This window comes from Kwoniella botswanensis, chromosome 1 (genome assembly GCF_036426115.1).
Source record: "Kwoniella botswanensis chromosome 1, complete sequence".
NCBI lineage: Eukaryota > Fungi > Basidiomycota > Tremellomycetes > Tremellales > Cryptococcaceae > Kwoniella > Kwoniella botswanensis.
This window is the reverse complement of record NC_088599.1, coordinates 17,647,824-17,666,857: the sequence shown is the minus strand read 5'-3', so window position 1 is coordinate 17,666,857 and position 19,034 is coordinate 17,647,824. Positions and strand designations below refer to the sequence as shown.

Here is a 19,034-nt window from a genome sequence, read left to right as displayed (position 1 = left end):
GTCTACTGGAATCTGTCATCTTTCGATTGCAAGGTGGAAGAAAAGAGACACGCGACCAATTTGAACGCCGCCGATCTACTTGTAAAACAGATTGCAAACCGAACCGCATCATCAGCCGTCCTAACACATATGTTATGCATACTGCATGCCTGTATAGGCGGACTTAACGAGCTGTGGTATCAATGGAGCACACTTGGAGCTGTTCAGAGGTGCGACCCAGTGGTGCAAGTTGTGATTTCTTCAGAGGGGGTGGCCATCGAGTGGACATAAATAGTGGAGGGCAAGTCGAAGTGTATGACAACGATGCATCTCACCAACAGTTGACTTCTAGCTTTTGACTTTATCCTCTTTCGTGAGCCCATGTGATGTTTTGAAGTTAGTAAATCATCCGTCCTGTCTTCTTCAAGTAACCCACGCAAATACATCAAGTGTCAAGACCGTCCCGTCCATCATTTCAAATCCTGCAATTCGCTCCGTCAAATTAGATGACCCAGCGATGACATCGTCAGCACCTATCGGATTTATACCCAAACATGCCCAACCATTCTCTCTGGAGGAAGCTATGGGTCTGGAAGTAGAGACACTGGTGAACGGTGAGTAAAATCTACATATCCCATGCGATTAATAAAGTTCCCCCAAGAGGGCTGACTGTGTGTGCCGTGGTATTAGAGATCAAACGTTTGGAGAATTCAATCAAGTACTTGCAGCGTACCCAATCCGACCTCAAATCGTACTTAGATTCAGAAGAGGGCAAAGAAGAGGAAGATGGGGATGGGGAGATAGGAAAGGCATATAAAGAGAATGAAGATACGATGTGAGTTTTACGTTCCTCTACATCCATCACAGGCTATTCACACTTCTTACGTTGTCGGATACTGTATGACTGATCTTCCATTCACAATGCGTATCTCAGATCTAGTCAATCTGAACGTATAACCCTTATCAAATTCGCTCTTGTCAACAAACTAGGTTCAGATGCTCGACTGGAACATTATGGATTATCAATCGATCAACCCAAATCACAGTCTAATGGCGCAGGTCATTCTTCCCAACCACCACCACAGACACAGACAACAAATCATGGGACAGACTCGGGTATGAACATAGATATTGATAGATTACCTAGAAATATAGTGGAAGATCAAGGTGGAGGATCGGCTGCCCCTTCTTCATTGGACGAGCCTAGTGAAGGTGGATTGCATCTGTGAGATCGCATCCATCACTTCGGCGAGGTGACCCATATCGGCAATCGATATACTGTCACCAACCTGAGATTTCTGGCTGTTAGTCAAGATTTGTTATCCGTCTAAATGTTGTAACATATTATAGCAAAAGAAGTTGAAGATGCAAATGCATATGACTGTGAATATGTCAAAGATATTATACTATAAAATTTTGATGCACTATGGATACATGATATTTCGCTCTTCGTGTTTGAGCTGATAGATAGCAAGCAAGTTCTATATTTCATTTTTTTCCGTATATTCAGACTAAAGTCCATCGTGATCGAACACTACATTTATTGTTGACCGATCCATCTCTTCTTCACATCGGTGACAGCAGCTCTGGCAACCAAGCTTGAAGCGCTAGAAACCAAGTCAGAAGCTCCTGGACCAGTAGCAGCAGTGGCACTGGCGACGGCACTCTCAGCGCTAGAGATCAAACCTGCAGCAGCTCCGGATCCGGTGGCTGAAGCAGTGAGCGAGGCAAGTTCAGAGGTAACCGAGGGGAAGAATTGAGTAGGTAAAGCAGCGGTCAAGTTGGCTTGAGGGGCAGTACCGTTGACAGGAGTCAAAGTGGAGTTGACGGCTGATTCGGTGATGTTGGTTGGCAAGGTTCCGTTGGTAGGTACAGTGAAGTTACCAGAGGTAGTAGCGTTACAAGTTCGTTCAAGGAATGAGTTGACGGTGATGTTACCGGTACTGTCTCCTCCAATTCGAATTTGGCCTAATTGAGGGTATTGTTCTTCGATCAACGACAATGCACCAAAGATACACTCGTCACAGAGGGCAGTAGGAGGGATGGACTTGATAGCGTCAACGGCAGAGCTATTACCTCCCAAAGCTATGGTGGCGATATTGGTTGGAGTAAGAGGTTCACCAAGGTATGATTCGAACTCGGTAAGTAAGGAGGTGGCGCAAAAGGTACCGTTGGTTGAGTTGGATGAGGAAGTAGAGTTGGTTAAAGAAGTGGAGTTGGATGAGGAAGTACCATTACCGGTAAATGGGTTTGAACTGTTAAGTTAGAAGATGACGTTAGTTTTATGGTACCGAAACACTTTGAGGGATAACGAAAGTGTCCACTCACGTCTTCAAACACAATACATCTCTGACCAAGGGGTATTGAGCAACGGCCCACTCAACAGTCTGGTTGGTCAATCCGAATTTTGTCAAATCGGTCGCACATCCACTCAAGAGGGTTTGGGTGGCGTTGGTGAGAGTTTCATTGGAACATGGTTGGGATGAACAGAATTCGTCGAGGTAATTTCCAACTGGTTCAATGATTGATGAGTTGCCAGTAACAACTATAGTAGGGGATGATATTGATCAGTGATAGCTCTGATTGAGGTCTGATGGTGTTTCGATCGACTCACTAGAAGCTAATAATTTCCCATCGAGACACTGGTTCAAAGGCGAACTGCTCTCGCTCAACGACAATACAGTTGAAATACAACCTCCTGACAAGCTACGGCCAATTCAAAAAGACAACATCGTTAGAGCCCTTTATGTCGCCACTACGAACCTGCAGCTGAGAGTTGCACTCACTATCCCAACCCATTCTGTACGATGGAAGTAGCGTTAGCCTGAGCATAAGCTGTACCTGCTAGGGCAGAAGCCGCGATGATAGCTGAGGTGGTCTTCATGTTGCTTTGATCGAAGTGTATGTAGGTGAGTGATAGCTATCGTATCGTTTGCTTAATTGAGATAAATGTAGAAAGTTAAAAACATGTGTCGAATCTATCATCTTTTTATTTATATACCTGTAGCGAGAGGATTCCGATGACACTCGTGTGCAGAAAGCAATGCGTAATGCTAGTTTAGCCAAACGAAATTGAACGAACATCTTGGAAAAAAAAAATCATAAGAATCCTGAACCGCTTGGACGTCATACATCTTCAAAAGGTCATGATGAACCAGGGTTCTACTGGTCTGGGGTAATGGGAGTGGGGTCAGAGGAAGAAGGAGGAATATCCCATCATAAGCTTTAAACCTTTAGACAACCAAGAAGTCTCGGCTCGGTTGTATAATGAAGGCTAATGAGGGGGGGGAAGGAAGTCTCGGCTTAGGAGGGGTCATCTTTCCCTTTGCCACTCCACATAACTTACAGCCAGACAGGAGGCAAGGATCGACACAGAGAGAGTGACGTTTGGTGACGCAGATGGAGATGACGTGGTGTGTTACCCTGAATGGTAATCGTTTTTTAGGGTGTGGCGGTGCGGCATGTCATGTCGAATGAGTGGTGCGTGCATGTGCCTATTCAGATAGGATGAGGTATGACGGTGAGGTCCGATCAAAAGTTGTTAAAAATATCAATTGATCGCCAGATAAAGATATGACGAGAATCCAGGTGATGGTGGTAAGAACCATTAGCAACAGAATTACTTTATATACAGAAGAGACATGGTACTGTACACTTACGGAACATTTTCATTTTCATGAAACACAAGTATATGACATAATCACGAAGAAGGAAGAAGTGTTTATTGAATCTTATTATCCAAATGTCCATCAAATCGAGCATCTATCATTCTAAATTTACGGTCATATATGATACGGCTTAAAGCATCCCCATAAATCTTGATTTGAGAACACCGATATTTCGTGTAATCATCCGTTTAACGAGCCCATTGGTAGATGGGAAAGTGGAATTATGAGCTGTCTTGGTAATTCCTTGAGGGAGTGTACCATCTGAAGAGGTAAACCAGTCGAGGTAGTCAGTTTATCAATTCGAACACAATATCAGAGTGATTGAATTACTCACCCGTAGACGTTGATATACCTTTATTGGAACAATACCCATTAACATAATCTACTACTGTCTTGCCTCCATCCAGATCGATTTGCGCCAATATGGGATATTGGACCAATACCAGATCGATCGAAGCGATTGAACATTCGTCGCAGAAATACCATTGGATCATATCTTGGTAATTACCAGTCCGAGGTGCAGAATTAGAACTGTTACCTTGAGAGGAAGATTGGGTTCCGAGGATATTTCCAATAAAGTCGGTAAGGCAATAATCGTCATTCCTGATATTGGTCTTTTGGTCAATCACGGTCTATGGAGATTCACATACGACTACATAAATGGTAAGGTCGGAGGACAGAACTCACGTTTTCAAACATGCAATCTCCCTCGAGATCGTGTAAGTACCAAATGCTTCCAAAAGCATTTCTTTGGTGATACCCACGTATCCCATTTCTGTTTCACACCCTGTCCAAATAGCGTTTCCGGCGTTGGAAAGTGTCTCATCACTACATGAATCGGCCCCGCAGGCAGTGGTAAGGTATGAGTCGAGTGAAGCGTCATCGGTAACACCTAACATCACAGCATATGCGATAAGCCACAATTTCCACCGAATACTCGTGCTGAAAGGGAGAGGGTAGAGAGTTATAGTATGGTTGATGATGGATCGATACACCACTCACCAGTCAAAGCCTCGTAGAATTGACATTGACCCAACTCCGATCCAGGGGAGAAAGTATCTTTGAGGGCGTTTCGACATTGGTCAGAAATCCTATCGAGTTCACAAACAACTTCTATCAATTATCGAACAATTCAATCATTACGGCAGTACTACGAATGAGGATGTTGCATGCTAGTTTATAAAGAACACATACAGCGCGTTCACGACCGTACTCGACAAGGCGCCTACCAAATCGGATTGCGATTGACTTTGATTGGTTGATGTAGTCTCGTTCTCGCCTTCGGCTCGGACTAATCCCATCAACTTCAGGATGGTGATTGCAATGAAGAGAGCGGGTTTATTGAACATCTTGTGTTATTTCGTATGCAGTTGAGTTATTGGCATGAAGATGGCTCGAATGTTTGGTAAATATACCAGCCTTTTATAGCTTTTTCGCGTAGGTTAGAGCTGGATTGATTAGATCTGGTATGAGAAAGGTAAGAGTTGTTCCCTCTAAGGAAGGGACCCTTTCTTATGAACCTTTCCTTTCTTTCGCATTGCTACCAGTACATACTGACACGATCTCACGCTCACATTCACAAGACCATCTGTGTGAATGTGAATGTGAACATGGCCGTGAGAAGTTCGTTGAGACCAAGGTCCTGTAGATCATTCACAGTGGTACCGCACTATCTGGGTCTAACATCTCGATCGATATAGACAGACATCTTGTGTCAAACCGTCAATCTCCAATTGACATGGATAAGAAATTTAAGGTTTATTGCTAACTGAGGCAAAGACGAGCTTCAATAATCTCGTGCCCCATGCAGATGTTTCCTATAGTCACATTGTAAACTTAATTAGCTTAATCAGAGGCCGAAGATGCGGGCTGTATGATCAACCCCGATGACAAAAGCTAACAAGCGCGGCGTTATTACCATACTTTGCAATGACAGTGAATTAAGGTTCCCAAGCTAGAACCGAATAATTGGATTCTCTTCTGTACATTAAGTTTACCGTTCTTTTTACATTCCCTGGATCATGTGAAGAGCGTACAAAGGAGATGACCCCTAGCTAGTGATGCTGAACCTCCTTTCAGCATTCACTCCATTTCTATACGTGTTACTGTATCTTGTTTGCTTCGTGGGAGCATTCACGAGACGTATCTTACCGACTGTGGTAGCTCCGAACAGTAAAGTCCATTTGGTGGACATGTCTGGTACGATGAATGTTCAAGGTAAGGGGGATTCGTAGGAAAGTGCTGGAGAGGTATGTAAGAATATTGAGTGTTATGAAGTGAAGTGTCGAATGGTCCATCTCAAACACTCATCTATATATACCTTTTCCTCCCAGCACCTCATGTTAGTAACGTTAAGCATGCTATGTTATCAACCTTTCACCTTCCTGGCATACAACCGCCATCTCAATCTTCCCGGACCACCATCATTAATGACATTTCGTCAATGATCCTGCTCAACACCGCTACTCCGAGATATATCTTGATCTCGAATGAAAAACGGATCAATGAATTAACCAAACGAGGATTACACGGGGTGGAATGACCTCCTGCTATGCAACAAGTCTCAAACGAAGCACGCATAGCTCGGTGCGACGCCGAAAGCACGAAGGGAAGGGTCAATGTCCGATCACACATACACTAAACGCTAGCCACGAGCCGTCGGCGTGGCTGTGCCATATCACAACAAACTCTATAACTTATAATATTGCGAGAGTACCGTGTGCCATCCTCTGTGTCAAGTACAAGAGACAATTCGATTACATAGACTAACATATAAACAACTATGATATTCTGCGACCTGAACCTCGCTTAACACATCCACATCATCCCATACCAACATGAGTTAATTTAGTTCACATGCCCGTGTTATCGGGCATACGGATGTCCTTTCATTATTTATCGCTTACCACCGTTGGCTTCGGTTTCGACAGGACAGGAAGTTGATGGTAGATCCCATACCTATCCGCAGGGAATAGTATTGTCAGTAACGTATGCTCTTTCCCTTACTCGGTCTGGGACATCCGAGATCTGACTTGGGCCCCAGTCGCGAGATCACTCACTTGCTAAGGATGTAAGGGATCCCAGCGAATTGAGGTCCATACCTAGCCGCATTATCGTAAAATTCATACACAGGGATAGCGTGAAGTTTCATATTGACCGGAACGGCGAAGGTTTCTGAGGGGTCGATCCCAAAATCAGCCCGAACACGTATTCGACGGAAAAGAAACTAAACTGACTGTTAGGAGGGAGTTTGACCAAGTACAGCTTCTTACATTCTTTCGGTTCAGAAATGTGAGCAGGGATGTACGGATACTATAGAAATGAGTCAGCTTATCTCTCTAAGCAAATATCCCACAGCTCAGCGCATGTCAACTGACGTAGAAAGTATCATAATTAGGTCTCCACCAGGTACCCAACAGGTCACCGACTTTCCAATCTCCACCTGCAGGACTAATCCAGAGTGTACCGTCGCCACCGGTGATTTTGGTATTCCCATTGAGGGGAGTGGTGATTCCTTGCACTTCAGTCATTTTACCTGCATGAATGAGAGACGGGGTGAAGGGAACACCGAGTTGTTCGTTGAGTCGGGTGATAAGACCAGAAGAGTCGGATTCGACGGGATCAAGGTATCCCCCGGGGCTAAGCAATTGCTATCAGCTTTTGATCAGATATGTCGTCGGTTTGATGGGAGCTGACGTTATTGCAGAAGAAGGAGAGTACCCTCACTTACAGCTTATAGAATGCATTGGCAACCTGCAAAACCAATACGTGAGGGAAGTCGTGAACCTGATCAAAACCAATCTCACGTCAGCTTTCTCTCGGAGCGTTGAGAGATTAAGCTGACTCACATTGACCAGCATGATAGCTTCAACTGATCTTCTTATACCTGATTCAGCATACTGATCTTCGAGTCGTTTGAGTCGAGCAGTAACTGAATTATCTTCTTCAGGTTGAGATTCCCTTTCGCTAGAAAATGTGATCACAAAGTCATAAGCGGCATGAACACCTCGTTGCGGCTGAGAGATAGAGTAGGTAAGTTACGAGGAGTGGCCGTGGAGAAGCAGAATGATAGTAGGTGACAAGAGAATGAGAGTTGATATGGTGGCGAGTAATCTGATGCATAGTCCAAAACATATCCCGTAGTAAAAACGTTCACAGGAAAAAGTGAAGACAAATTTAAAAGTTGAGGTCTAGAAAGAACCAGATCGTTCAAGTCCTCCAATATCGAATCAATACTGTCTCATATTAGAAACTAAGCTTAGTATGGTTAATTGCACTCACATGAAAGAGTATCCAGAGAGAGGATGGCTACACAGGTAAACAATGTTTGTAAGCTAAGTTATCTCGTGCGACAACGGAGGTATCATATCAGGCAAGCTTACACGTTGAGTGTTTCGAGAGACATTTTGCTATCTTTGCCTTGTTCGTTATGGGAGTTGATCAAGATGGGAGAAGTGATCTGTAGATGAATGAAGAGAAAGATGAGAAAGGTGAAGGCAGCCGCGTTGACATTTTATACTACCACCATTGCCAAACGTCAGTCGAGTCAACCCTCGTGTGACAATGTTGATCAGCGCACAGACCTCCTTTGGATCTGACATGAATGATATCATCACTACTCTGATGTACAGTATTATATTATACACACGTTAGGGTACATGAACTTATTCCTTTACAAATTATGAATATTGATAATCACCATACAACATTAGTTCGATGGGCATGAGACGAGAATGAACAATGAGAATGAATCACGTGAGGTCATCTCCTCGACACACCCGTATCTACGCATAAGCAGGTAAAGCTCCCTCACCATCTTTAGCTTTCCATCTCCCCTCTTCATCATCTACGAAATGTACACTCTTATGTTCTTTCCCACAACCTGTCACAGGACATCTGAAAGTATATTCATCAGGTTTGGGAGGATCGGGTTTCTTCACTTTCCTACTTGCATTCTTTCTTCTCCTCTTCTTTTCAGGCGTTCCATCGTTTGTTTCATGTCTTGTGACCGAAGATACCTCTAGGGGGGTTAGAGGAGTTTGTAAGGAATCTAAACAATATTCATCTAATAAATGTCCACATCTCAATACCCATAATTTATCGCTTGGCGATTTATATGCTGAAGAAACCAATAGAGGTAGATGACATTCTGAGCAGACCAAACATTCCTTCTTGTTGATTGTATTGTTCTTTATGATATTTCCTTCATCGTCCAATTCAATAAGTTCGTTGCGAACGACAGAATCCATATCGAACTCATTGGTGAATCCTTTCGTAACCATTGTTTTAGGATATGACGGAGGAGATATTTTAGATAGGATCGTTTGGATATCTTCTTGTTGTTGTTGATGTCTTATTCCTCCTCCGAACATCCCTAATCCTCTAATATGGATTCCCATTTCCATCTCTGCCATATCGGGATCACCTCTCCCATTGGCAAATCTAAAGACTTGTCGGAAATGTGCGGGCCATCCAGGCGCCCCATCGTCGTTGAGTTCGTCAGCTGGGATTTGAGCTTGAGGAGGAGCATTACGTCTGAACAAACCTCCTCCACCTAGACCGATCCTTCTGGGTGGAACAGTTACCGCGACAGGTGGAGATAGGATTTGTCGTCGTCTTTCGTCTTCTTGATCGTTTATTATCGCATCATGCGCTTCACCTCTTCGATCGAGAAGCTCGTCAATTTCTAATGTTTCATAAACAATATCAGCATGATCAACCTCCAAAGGTTCCAGGATGACTGGGTCGACAACTCACCATCCATCATTCTCCTAAATCTGCCAGGCGAAGGAGCCCTCAAAATCATGCCCCGCGCATTCTGATTCTGATTCGTTCTTTCTCTGATGGCTCCATGAGCTTCCGGTTGTTGAGCACGTCGTATTATATGTCGAAGGTTAGGAGGGGGATTAGGATTAGGATTAGGATTTGGATTTCTATTCTCTCCAGTAAATACAATATCATCATCACTATCATCATCAACCTCCACAATTGTATTCCTTCTTCCTGACGGTCTTGCCGCTGGTTGTTGACTATCCCTACTTCCACCCACACCTGCATCTGCATCTGCGTTTCCATCAGGTTGACCTCTCCTCCTATCTTGAAGAATCTGCGATAAACCCCTCTGATCACCTCGTCTAACATTCAACGTCTCATCCAGATTCCTTCGTCTGTTACCATTAGCGGTACCGTTATAATCACTAGGTCCGGCAGGGGGTGGAGAAGGTATGTCTGGATGGTTTCTAGATCTGTAGATAGGTCGGTTTACAAGAGGTATATCCCCGAGAGATGACTCCGTGTCTGAGCCTGATTCTGATGATGAAGAGGGCGATCTTCGTCGACGGTAAGATGGTTCGGCATGATATACGTCAGGGGAAGAAGAGGAAGAGGAGGATGAGGGACTACCAAATACAGATGAGACTTCGGGAGAGTACGACATTACGATGAGACGATGAGGAAAGATATAGGTTGAAAGATAGTTGAATAGGGTGCGTGAAGGGGGAGGTTGAGTTGCGGTCGACTGAAAGTTACTGACACCTCACCTGCTGATTTAAAGGTGAGATATCCGCGCAAGTCACTGTTCTCCTCTTTTGGTGACGAGGTTACAGAAGACTCCTAGCTATGTTTCTCCTGATATGATGGTGAGATGACAAAGAAACAAGGTGCAGAATAGACAAACTGGTTGCTGCTCAGCTTTGACCTCCACTCTTATCCCAATCTTTCGTTTTGGGTGGCAAATCAAACAAGAATTGATTCCGTCATTCCAAGTGGCATATCAGATTGAATGTCCGTTCATCCGTGTAGCAATGTCATTATAAAGGTATAATTATATGTATAGCTGATAAATGCGATGTAGTCACCACAATCGATGTGCTTTGCTCCCCCATTTTTTTATACCTTCCTCCACTATGGTTTCTACTTTGAGGCAACCTACGATCATCCGCTTAATGGACAGTCTTGTTAGGTGAGAACTTTGATCTCGCCCTCAACTTGGGACCGAAGATCATCAAGACGATAGGAATGGGAGCTAAAAGTAAAGCTAAGAACCCGAGGAGGGAGGATGCCCATTGAGCTGAACGGAAAAATGATGTCAGTGCGATTTCAAGTAGGAGTAGTAACGAAGGAAGAATAACTCACTTCCTAATTTTTCGTACATCTGAGTTGCGAAGAGAGGGCTACACATTACACATCACAGAGGTTAGCTGATATTCCTATGACCAACGTCGATTGGGATATATCAATTTGTCTTGACTTACAAAGCAGCACCGAACAACGATCGAACGATAGCTAAATGACAAAGTCAGCATTATGTCAATGGTATATCGATCCAAAATACTCAACTCACTCGCACCGGCCAAAGCACTAGCAGCAGACCAGAGGTAAACATCGATAATATAATTGAATCTGCGCAAGTATCCCAGTGCATTTCATCAGCGACAATCATACATATTTGATTTTGTTTGAAGGTAGGAAAGAACACTTACAAAGAAACGAACATTCCCAAAGTCCCGATTCCAATCAATCCACCGGCGATGACAGGTGATATCCAATGAATTGAGCTATAAGAGGTCCATCCAAACCAGAACATGGAAATGACCAAACTCCATCCTGAGATTACACAAAGTTCCAATCTCTTCTCGGGCCGAGGCGGTAGTGGTGCGACTTTAGCTGCATGTCGTTGGTAACGAGGTTCAATCACTGTCATAAATCTATACAAAATTCACCATCAACATCAGCAAAGCACAACCACATATAGTGAAGAGGCGATGGAGCAGGAAGAGTATGAAAGACTCACAGAATGACACAGATTACACCACCCGTGAAGAATCCCAAGAAACAAAGACCATTCTGAAGATTGTTGAATCCATGATTGATGACGAACTGCACGAAGATCAAGATCAACACGAAAGGTCAGATTTCATCGCTTTCGGAATATGTGGTTTATAACACTCACAACAAATGGATAGGCTTCGAACAAGAGATATACCACACCATACACGAAAGACATGTACATCGTAACAGCCAACAACATAGGTTCGAGAGCTACACCAGTACCCAACTAGGATGATTAGTTGCCGAAATCATTACAAGAGGATTATATACGATAACTTACCAAGGATGACAAAAGGTTTAGCCAAAATATCATATAATCTAGATTTCCATCTATTATCTGCTTTTTCAACTGTGGAGGAAAGCAAAATAGAACGACAGAGCAGTAATCAGTCATATCATTACTTTCACGTAACAGATCTCATATGCGGATTTGTAGCACTTACGAGGGGCATACCATCTTTGTTCTTGAGTATCTTTCCTTAACCTCTTCGCTTTATGTACCAAGATCTTAGGGGCATACGTCTCAGGTACGAACACAACGATGATTGCCAAACAAACCCCAGCGAATATCGTGAGAATCCAATAAACCCATCTCCAATTCTATAAAAGTCGTTTCAAATTAGCTACATATATTACTATTCGAACCTTGGGAATGGGTAGAGAAGAGACGTACACTACCAGTAACTTGGATAGCACCAGCTACGATTGGACCGATACTTGGTCCAGCAAATGGGGCCAACGAGAAAATACTCATAGCTTGTCCTCGATGGTCCACATCCCATATGTCCGCGATTAACGCACCTGAATTGGTCAATGGTGCAGAAGCGAATATCCCACCGAGTAATCTAAATATCAAGATTGATGCGGTGTTTTTGGAAAGGGCACAACCGACTTGCATTCCCGTGTAGATGATGAAAGATAGGATGAAGATGGGTCGTCGACCGTATGATTCCGATACTACCATATATGAAATCATATAATTAGTGTTGCCGTATTTTACTGGGCGGAAATGCAGTGATGCCACTCACAAGGGCCCCATAGGATAGGACCAATACAGTAACCAGCCACAAACAAGGAGATCGTAAGTACAGCAACTTCTTGGGAGAAACCAAAATATTCCTCCATGTCTTGTACGATACCGGAAGGTGAGGACGAGGCGAAAGTTGAATTCAGCACGAGTAGTCCGGCGATACCTGTTAATCCCCATCGATAGAGGACGCCCCAATTCTGTTATACCAAAGGTACGTTGTCAGCTGACGCCAGTAGGAGCATGGTAATAGCGAAAGTTTGGGCAATTGAGATACTGGCTTTTCTATGCATCATACGTATCTCTTGTTGGGAAGGTATTTTGGGATGGCAATGCTCACCTTCGGATTGATCTTCTCCCCCGGCTCAAATTTCACGGCCCAAGGATCCGGACCTTTCTCTTCCCTCTCCTGGTCCCTCTCATCCTCTTCCTCCCTACTTCTAAGAGCCCTCAGACCCATCTCCGCATCACTCCCTGTAGGGGCTACACCTCCGAATGGACTGACAGCCGGAGGGGTCGAAAATTGTCTCGAAATGGGTACCATCCCTTTCCCTTGGACTGTATCTCCACCCGATGCAGTATGGGTATGATGTTTTACCTGTGTACCAGTAGAAGTCCTTTCGATTTTGGTCAATACATCCCTATCTTCTTCTTTGTGCGATTTACGTGATGAAATCCTATGTAACCCATGTCCATGTTCATTTCCATTTTCATGGTCATGTCCATGTTTCTCGTTCAAGCCTAACTCCTCTCTTGCCAACAATCCTACATCTTGACCTCCCTTTTCACCGATCGTACCAGCTTGATAATCTTTCTGATCCCCCTGAATACCCTCAAACGCTTTTGTACCTGGCTGAGGCTGTCCGTGTAATCCCCCTGCTCCAGCAACTGGTAAAGTCGGAGTAGGGCTTTCGGACCCCGAGCGAGATTCGTCGTTCGTCATAGGTGGTTTCTCACTGGTAGTTTGCTCGTGAGTTAGAGGGTTGATCGGGAAGGTCGTAGGGGCCGTTCGGGTGTGCTGTAAGACGGGGTGAGTAGGGTTGAGAGGTTGAGAGGCGACGTTTAGGTCTTCGTTGGTGTTGTGTATAGGGTTAGAGGACGAATGAGCACCAATGGGCGCACCGAGATCGAGTGGATTTGGAGACGCAGACATCTTGAGGTATGATGACGTTGTTCAGTCTAACTTCTGATTTCTCCCAGTGTGTGTCTATATTTCTCCAGTCTTCAAATGCTCAAACGCTTGATTGATTGACTGCGACTCTCTGTGTCACAGAAAGACTGTCCGATGTATGACTGAAGTGAATAGGTATTATAAGTGATGATACAAGATATACAAATGTTCATAAATGATGTTGGGTGTACTGTCCCGCCGTTGTTACGATATATCAAGTTGATTTGTAAGATTTTTTGGTAAATCTTGAAATGAGGCTTGTGATTTTGTGATTTTGTTCTATTTCCGGATCATGCGGATCAAATCAGGATCACTCAACGAAGCATGCGAAACCTCGGGTACGGCCGATCAAGTCAACGATATGGATAATCAACAAATGGGACAGACAGCGTATGATTTGCATGCTTATATTCCATTCAGGTGGATGATAATTGAGATACACCCACAGCCAGTGATTTTATTTTCCTTACTCAGCATGTTATCGCATCGGACACCGACCTTAGGTCATGAGTGGAGTTTCAGACGGAAAACCGAAAATTAAGCTTACTGCCTGCCTGGGATGTACCACGTATCCGGATTGAGCCGCCGTAACGGCCGTACAGGGAAATAAATGTTGATGCAGCTCGGCATATGCTAGATCCTATGGAATGAAACACATCGAGCGCACTTTGTCGGCGGTGATACTCTTGCATTTGACAGATGTATCTAGATGACAGAGCTTGCATTGCAACCCTACGGATATTGCACATATAACTAGGACAGACATAGTGCTCTGGTAGGCTATCATCTCAATTGGGAGGAAGATACAAGCTTCAGAGGGCCTTTCTCTGTACTGCATGAATAGCTGGAATTTAGCAGGATAACCTATTTAAACTTGATTGCATCTCGATCGGCACCAATGACGTCAGGGCTCACCTGCTCGCTCACCCGGCACTTCGTTCTCGTTGGGTACTCACCATGATTCATCTTATGACCATCGTTGTATTGATATTGATATAAACCTTCCATCATTGACTGCTTTCCTATCCCCAAGCAGACGAAACATGATGACATCAAATCCCACCAACCCCACTGAGGCACCTCCCCCATATCAACCCGGAGGAGCAAGACCCAACGTATCCGTTACCACGCCCTCAGGCGATGTTCGAACCACTTCTCAAGATGCCGTCGCACAAAATCGACCAGGTCACCATAGAGCTTCTTCGAACGTATCTGAGGTGAGCGATTTGACCGACGAGGAGCAAGATAAACTTGATCCGAAAGAGGTGGAGATGAGAAGAAGTATGGATGATGAGCAGAGGGATTTACCTGAAGGTTGGGTAAGGTGTTTTGATCCGAAGTGAGTAGGGCTGCTAGTGGCCACTTGTCATTGGATAGATGGATTTGGATGGGCTGGGCTGAAAGTGACCTGTCTGAAATAGACAACAACATGCTTTTTACGTTGATGAACGTACCAAACGATCAACATGGTTACATCCCTATGACGATCCCGAGTTTCTTAGGAGTTTACCTACTACCCATCCTGCTCACCCGGAATCAAAGGAAGGTCAAGCTATAAGAAAGAAATCGGAAGACGAGAAGTTCTTACAAGATAAGATCAAAACCACCAAAAGTACAAAGGATGGTAGAGAACAGCAACAACAAAGTAAGAATGTGGTTTCTGGGGATGAAAGAAACTGGTTCCAGAAGAAGAAAGATAAATTAATTGGAACTAAGGAAGAGAGAGCGAAAGCGAAGGAAGACAAGAGGAAAGCAAAGGAAGAGCAGAGAAGGAAGATGATTGTGAGTTTTCGCTTTGAGCGTAAGAGGCGATGGAGCTAATGATCGAGATGCAAAAACAGGAAGCTCAAGCTGCTTATCAACGAAGAAGACAGGAATTGATTAATCAACAACTCAATGATCCTAATATCCGTAGGTACACCAAAGTTGTAGCTACACTGGGTCTATGCTCATATCTCTACTCTACTAGGTCGTATGTATGCTAGAGATCCATACATGTACGCTGCTCCTTCCACACCTTTCATGAGAGGTGGAGGGATGTACGGTAGTCCTTACGGTTATGGTGAGGATCTCTTTAATTCCTTCTTCTCATGGGTTCGGCTGACGGCTTAAAATATCGTAACATGTAGGCTACGGCGGTGGATACGGTCGAAGAGGCTATGGAGGAATGGGTATGGGTGCGCCCTTGCTCATGGGCGGTGGGGCAGGTCTATTAGGTGGACTGTTATTGGCAGACGCTATGACTCCTGGTGAGCTCATGGCTATATCCATACTGCTATTCACCACTGGATTTATAATGCTAATTCGTCGACACCGTGAACGTAGATTATGGAGGAGGTTTCGGAGGTGGAGGTGATTTCGGTGGTGGTGGTGGTGACTTTGGTGGCGGCGGTGATGGTGGTGGTGGTGGTGGTGGATTCTAAACGATGTATGAGTGGAATTTGTAGAATAATATAATTTGTAGAGTTAGAAATAGTAGGTAACAATTTCAAGTTTACATATGTTTATATGTAGTGGTCTATCTCTGGTCTGAGCCTGCACTTGAGTACGTGAACTCTGAGTGCGATGCGTGGATAGCAAAGACTTGTTGACCATTCAGAATGTGAATGATAAATGTGATTATAGTCATGTGGGGCACCGAGGAACACGAACCCAGTGCAGTGTTGATCGTTGATGTTATCGAGTAAACGAGTGAACGACGTCAATGTGATGGTGAAGACAACGCAACTATCGAGAAACATCGTGTACAGGTTACCTCTATAGTGACGCTTCCGCGCTAGGGGATGCGAGATAAGCAGACCTCACCAAAGATCAGGACGAGCGGACATTTCAGATAATATACGATACGATGCAGTCCTCTGGTCCGCCGACATTTCGGCGCCCCTCAAACCTCTCTATCCGACCTCCTTCACCTAATCTACAACCAACCCCTGGACAAGGTCTCAGCACACCTACGAACCTTACCAACCCCTATTCCAACCTGTATTCGCCCCGTCGAACGGCCTTACCGCCCTCTCCCACGCACTCAAACGTGTCTTATGCAAGTCGTGGTTCCTCTTCGGGCGTAGGTGTGGGAAACAGAGATGATTATCCTCCCCCTCCTCCTGTACCTAGTAAAGGTAATGAAAAGGATAAAAGATTACCTGGAATACCCAGTCCGCATAGATATCAGAGTACCAAAGGGTCGGCTACGGGGGTTTATGACAATAAATTGGTGAGTTGGTATGGTTCCTTTCATACCTGTGCGTGCGAGGATTAGTCATATGGTATCAAAGGCCCAGGAGATGCAGATGCTCAGGCATTCACTCGACTCTTTATTCTTTTATCTGAGTCTGAGTAACATCATCGTACTCGCTAACATGCCCTCACCATCGCTTTCCAACGCAATCTTACAGGTTTCTTCTACCCTCTCTCACCTTCCTCCATTACCCCCTCTCTCTCCCGTACCTATCTCAGGATCCTCTTCATCACTACATCCAACTGCATCTTCGAGCCACCTACATCCCTCACCTAGACCATCGGTATCGAACCAATCTTCCTCTGGGGGAATAGTAGTCTATCCGGATGGCACCCCCTTGACAGACCACCAGCACCATCAATATGATCTAAGTGGGAGGTTAGCAGAGTCAATGACTATGGCTCATTCGAGTCCTAGTAGTCCGTGGAGTCTACTGACAGTACATGTCTTACCGCTCTTTGCGGGTAGTGCACTTAAAACGCCTTTAGAGGATTTGAAGTGAGTCGCAGTATTCTCTTTAACTTCAGTATCCACCCGGTGTTCGCTGACAAAGCTGCTCAATCTTATGTAGTCACTTGTGTCACTCTCATATCATATCGACATCTCAGCGTTATCCACCTTCCCGAATAGTCTCGCTTCTCACGGCGGATCTAAGGGAGTTCATAGCTTCTGGGATGTTGACTCTGAAAGCTAAGTTTGAGACGCTCGAAGAAGGAAAGGTGGTCAGTAGAGCTGCAGAGGTGTGGATATTCTTCTGGGCACAGGTACTACCCGTAAGTTTGAGTACTATCGCGTTCATTGGTTGGGAAATTCGTCCAGTATAATTATATATTGACGTTTTTGATGTATGTCTTAGTACGTAGAAGGAGTTTTCCTCCCATTCACACAACTTCGTGATCTCCCTTCAACAAGTTCCTCAACATATCAAACCTCATCATCATCACCTATCCCCGTCCGTCACTTACTACTATCCGGCTTCCTCTTACATATCTTACTTCCTTTACTCCCTCGACTAATCCCACAAATCACAAAGAATACCAATAGTTCCTCACCCATTATACCCAATTCGTATCCTCCACCTACCACTCAGGAATTATCAAAGGTCTTACAAATGTCGTTGGTATTATCTACCCAAGCTAGATATTCTTCGTTCTTCACTGCCATACCTACAGATCAGGAGAAGGAGAATCATGATGAGGAAGTAAGAGAGAATGTGGAGAGTCTGGGTAAAGCAGTTAAATGGAGATTGAATCAGATTGAAATCGAATCTCAATTACCTTTACCTTCTAACATTTCTAATTCACCTATCAAGAATTCACCCACCCACATTACTCAGAAATCTGGATCTGGGTCGACCGGTGGTTTACAGAGAGGACCTAGTTTGAGTCAATCTGGAAGATATAGACGCAGAGGTTGGAGAGCATCGGCTAATTTAGGATTGTTGAGTTTGAATCAGTACCCCAACGAGAATGATCGGATGTCAAGACAGAATAGTGGAGATTTCTATCAAAATCTCAATTACAAAGATAGGGATAAGATCGATGAAGAAGAAGGCGATGGTGATGATGGACAAGAGAATGTGCCATTATCGAGATTACGAACGAATACCAATACCAGTATGAGTGATTCACTTGTTCCGCCTATATTCCCAAATGGTGGTTCAGGATTGGGATCGGGATCGGTTGTTTCGATGGGATCTACGATAGTGAATGGTGGATCAACAGTGGGAAATAGTTCGACTGTAATGGGAGGAAGTACGATAAGAGGTGAGAGTCTAGCTTCGTACGGTGAAACTCCCTCTGCATCGATGATGAACCCCCATACCAACTCGACAAGAGGTGCGAATGAGATGATGTATGGAAGACCTGTGCCTAGGAGAGGAAGGGCAGAAAGTGAAGGAAGTGAAGTTGTTGGTGTTGGAGCGAGGAGTGAGAATAGGAAATGATCATAGAAGGTGCATCTCGAGATGTATACTGTCTGGTCGTACCAGGACAGGAGGATGTGTCAGATATGACATGTTATCTGATCTGATCTAATCTACTCGTGTGTGTGTGTGTATGATGAAAAGTAATTTTACCTTGATTTTGACACTGCGCACGGACCATCAAGCCATCCATCAAC

General features: G+C 44.4%; 8 protein-coding genes across 8 annotated transcripts; 3 read left to right on the top strand and 5 right to left on the bottom strand.

The window, feature by feature from the left end:
- Positions 1 to 496: 496 nt before the first annotated feature.
- On the top strand, positions 497 to 1,208 carry L199_006682 (uncharacterized protein; the record flags this gene model as incomplete). The annotated part of the gene is made up of 3 exons (XM_064892380.1): positions 497 to 593; positions 670 to 814; positions 914 to 1,208. 3 exons carry the CDS (start codon positions 497 to 499, stop codon positions 1,206 to 1,208), a joined length of 537 nt encoding a protein of 178 aa, XP_064748452.1.
- Positions 1,209 to 1,519: 311 nt separating this feature from the next.
- On the bottom strand, positions 1,520 to 2,863 carry L199_006681 (uncharacterized protein; the record flags this gene model as incomplete). The annotated part of the gene is made up of 4 exons (XM_064892379.1): positions 1,520 to 2,234; positions 2,308 to 2,524; positions 2,594 to 2,685; positions 2,766 to 2,863. The coding sequence occupies 4 exons, from the start codon at positions 2,861 to 2,863 to the stop codon at positions 1,520 to 1,522; spliced, it is 1,122 nt and encodes a 373-aa protein (XP_064748451.1).
- A 914-nt stretch (positions 2,864 to 3,777) lies between these two features.
- L199_006680 (uncharacterized protein) lies at positions 3,778 to 4,996 on the bottom strand (the record flags this gene model as incomplete). The annotated part of the gene is made up of 5 exons (XM_064892378.1): positions 3,778 to 3,908; positions 3,982 to 4,250; positions 4,335 to 4,539; positions 4,650 to 4,738; positions 4,842 to 4,996. 5 exons carry the CDS (start codon positions 4,994 to 4,996, stop codon positions 3,778 to 3,780), a joined length of 849 nt encoding a protein of 282 aa, XP_064748450.1.
- A 1,706-nt stretch (positions 4,997 to 6,702) lies between these two features.
- On the bottom strand, positions 6,703 to 8,052 carry L199_006679 (uncharacterized protein; the record flags this gene model as incomplete). Its single annotated transcript, XM_064892377.1, has 7 exons — positions 6,703 to 6,821; positions 6,884 to 6,959; positions 7,025 to 7,286; positions 7,378 to 7,433; positions 7,496 to 7,613; positions 7,929 to 7,955; positions 8,030 to 8,052. 7 exons carry the CDS (start codon positions 8,050 to 8,052, stop codon positions 6,703 to 6,705), a joined length of 681 nt encoding a protein of 226 aa, XP_064748449.1.
- A 379-nt stretch (positions 8,053 to 8,431) lies between these two features.
- L199_006678 (uncharacterized protein) lies at positions 8,432 to 10,083 on the bottom strand (the record flags this gene model as incomplete). Its single annotated transcript, XM_064892376.1, has 2 exons — positions 8,432 to 9,333; positions 9,405 to 10,083. 2 exons carry the CDS (start codon positions 10,081 to 10,083, stop codon positions 8,432 to 8,434), a joined length of 1,581 nt encoding a protein of 526 aa, XP_064748448.1.
- A 505-nt stretch (positions 10,084 to 10,588) lies between these two features.
- L199_006677 (uncharacterized protein) lies at positions 10,589 to 13,657 on the bottom strand (the record flags this gene model as incomplete). The annotated part of the gene is made up of 12 exons (XM_064892375.1): positions 10,589 to 10,716; positions 10,782 to 10,819; positions 10,901 to 10,931; positions 10,990 to 11,048; positions 11,129 to 11,353; positions 11,440 to 11,525; positions 11,599 to 11,687; positions 11,758 to 11,826; positions 11,921 to 12,077; positions 12,151 to 12,434; positions 12,506 to 12,704; positions 12,845 to 13,657. The coding sequence occupies 12 exons, from the start codon at positions 13,655 to 13,657 to the stop codon at positions 10,589 to 10,591; spliced, it is 2,178 nt and encodes a 725-aa protein (XP_064748447.1).
- Positions 13,658 to 14,721: 1,064 nt separating this feature from the next.
- Positions 14,722 to 16,098, top strand: L199_006676 (uncharacterized protein; the record flags this gene model as incomplete). The annotated part of the gene is made up of 6 exons (XM_064892374.1): positions 14,722 to 15,014; positions 15,097 to 15,457; positions 15,517 to 15,586; positions 15,645 to 15,737; positions 15,805 to 15,924; positions 16,001 to 16,098. The coding sequence occupies 6 exons, from the start codon at positions 14,722 to 14,724 to the stop codon at positions 16,096 to 16,098; spliced, it is 1,035 nt and encodes a 344-aa protein (XP_064748446.1).
- Positions 16,099 to 16,523: 425 nt separating this feature from the next.
- L199_006675 (uncharacterized protein) lies at positions 16,524 to 18,858 on the top strand (the record flags this gene model as incomplete). The annotated part of the gene is made up of 4 exons (XM_064892373.1): positions 16,524 to 16,889; positions 17,071 to 17,411; positions 17,485 to 17,686; positions 17,770 to 18,858. 4 exons carry the CDS (start codon positions 16,524 to 16,526, stop codon positions 18,856 to 18,858), a joined length of 1,998 nt encoding a protein of 665 aa, XP_064748445.1.
- Between the last annotated feature and the right edge of the window lie 176 nt (positions 18,859 to 19,034).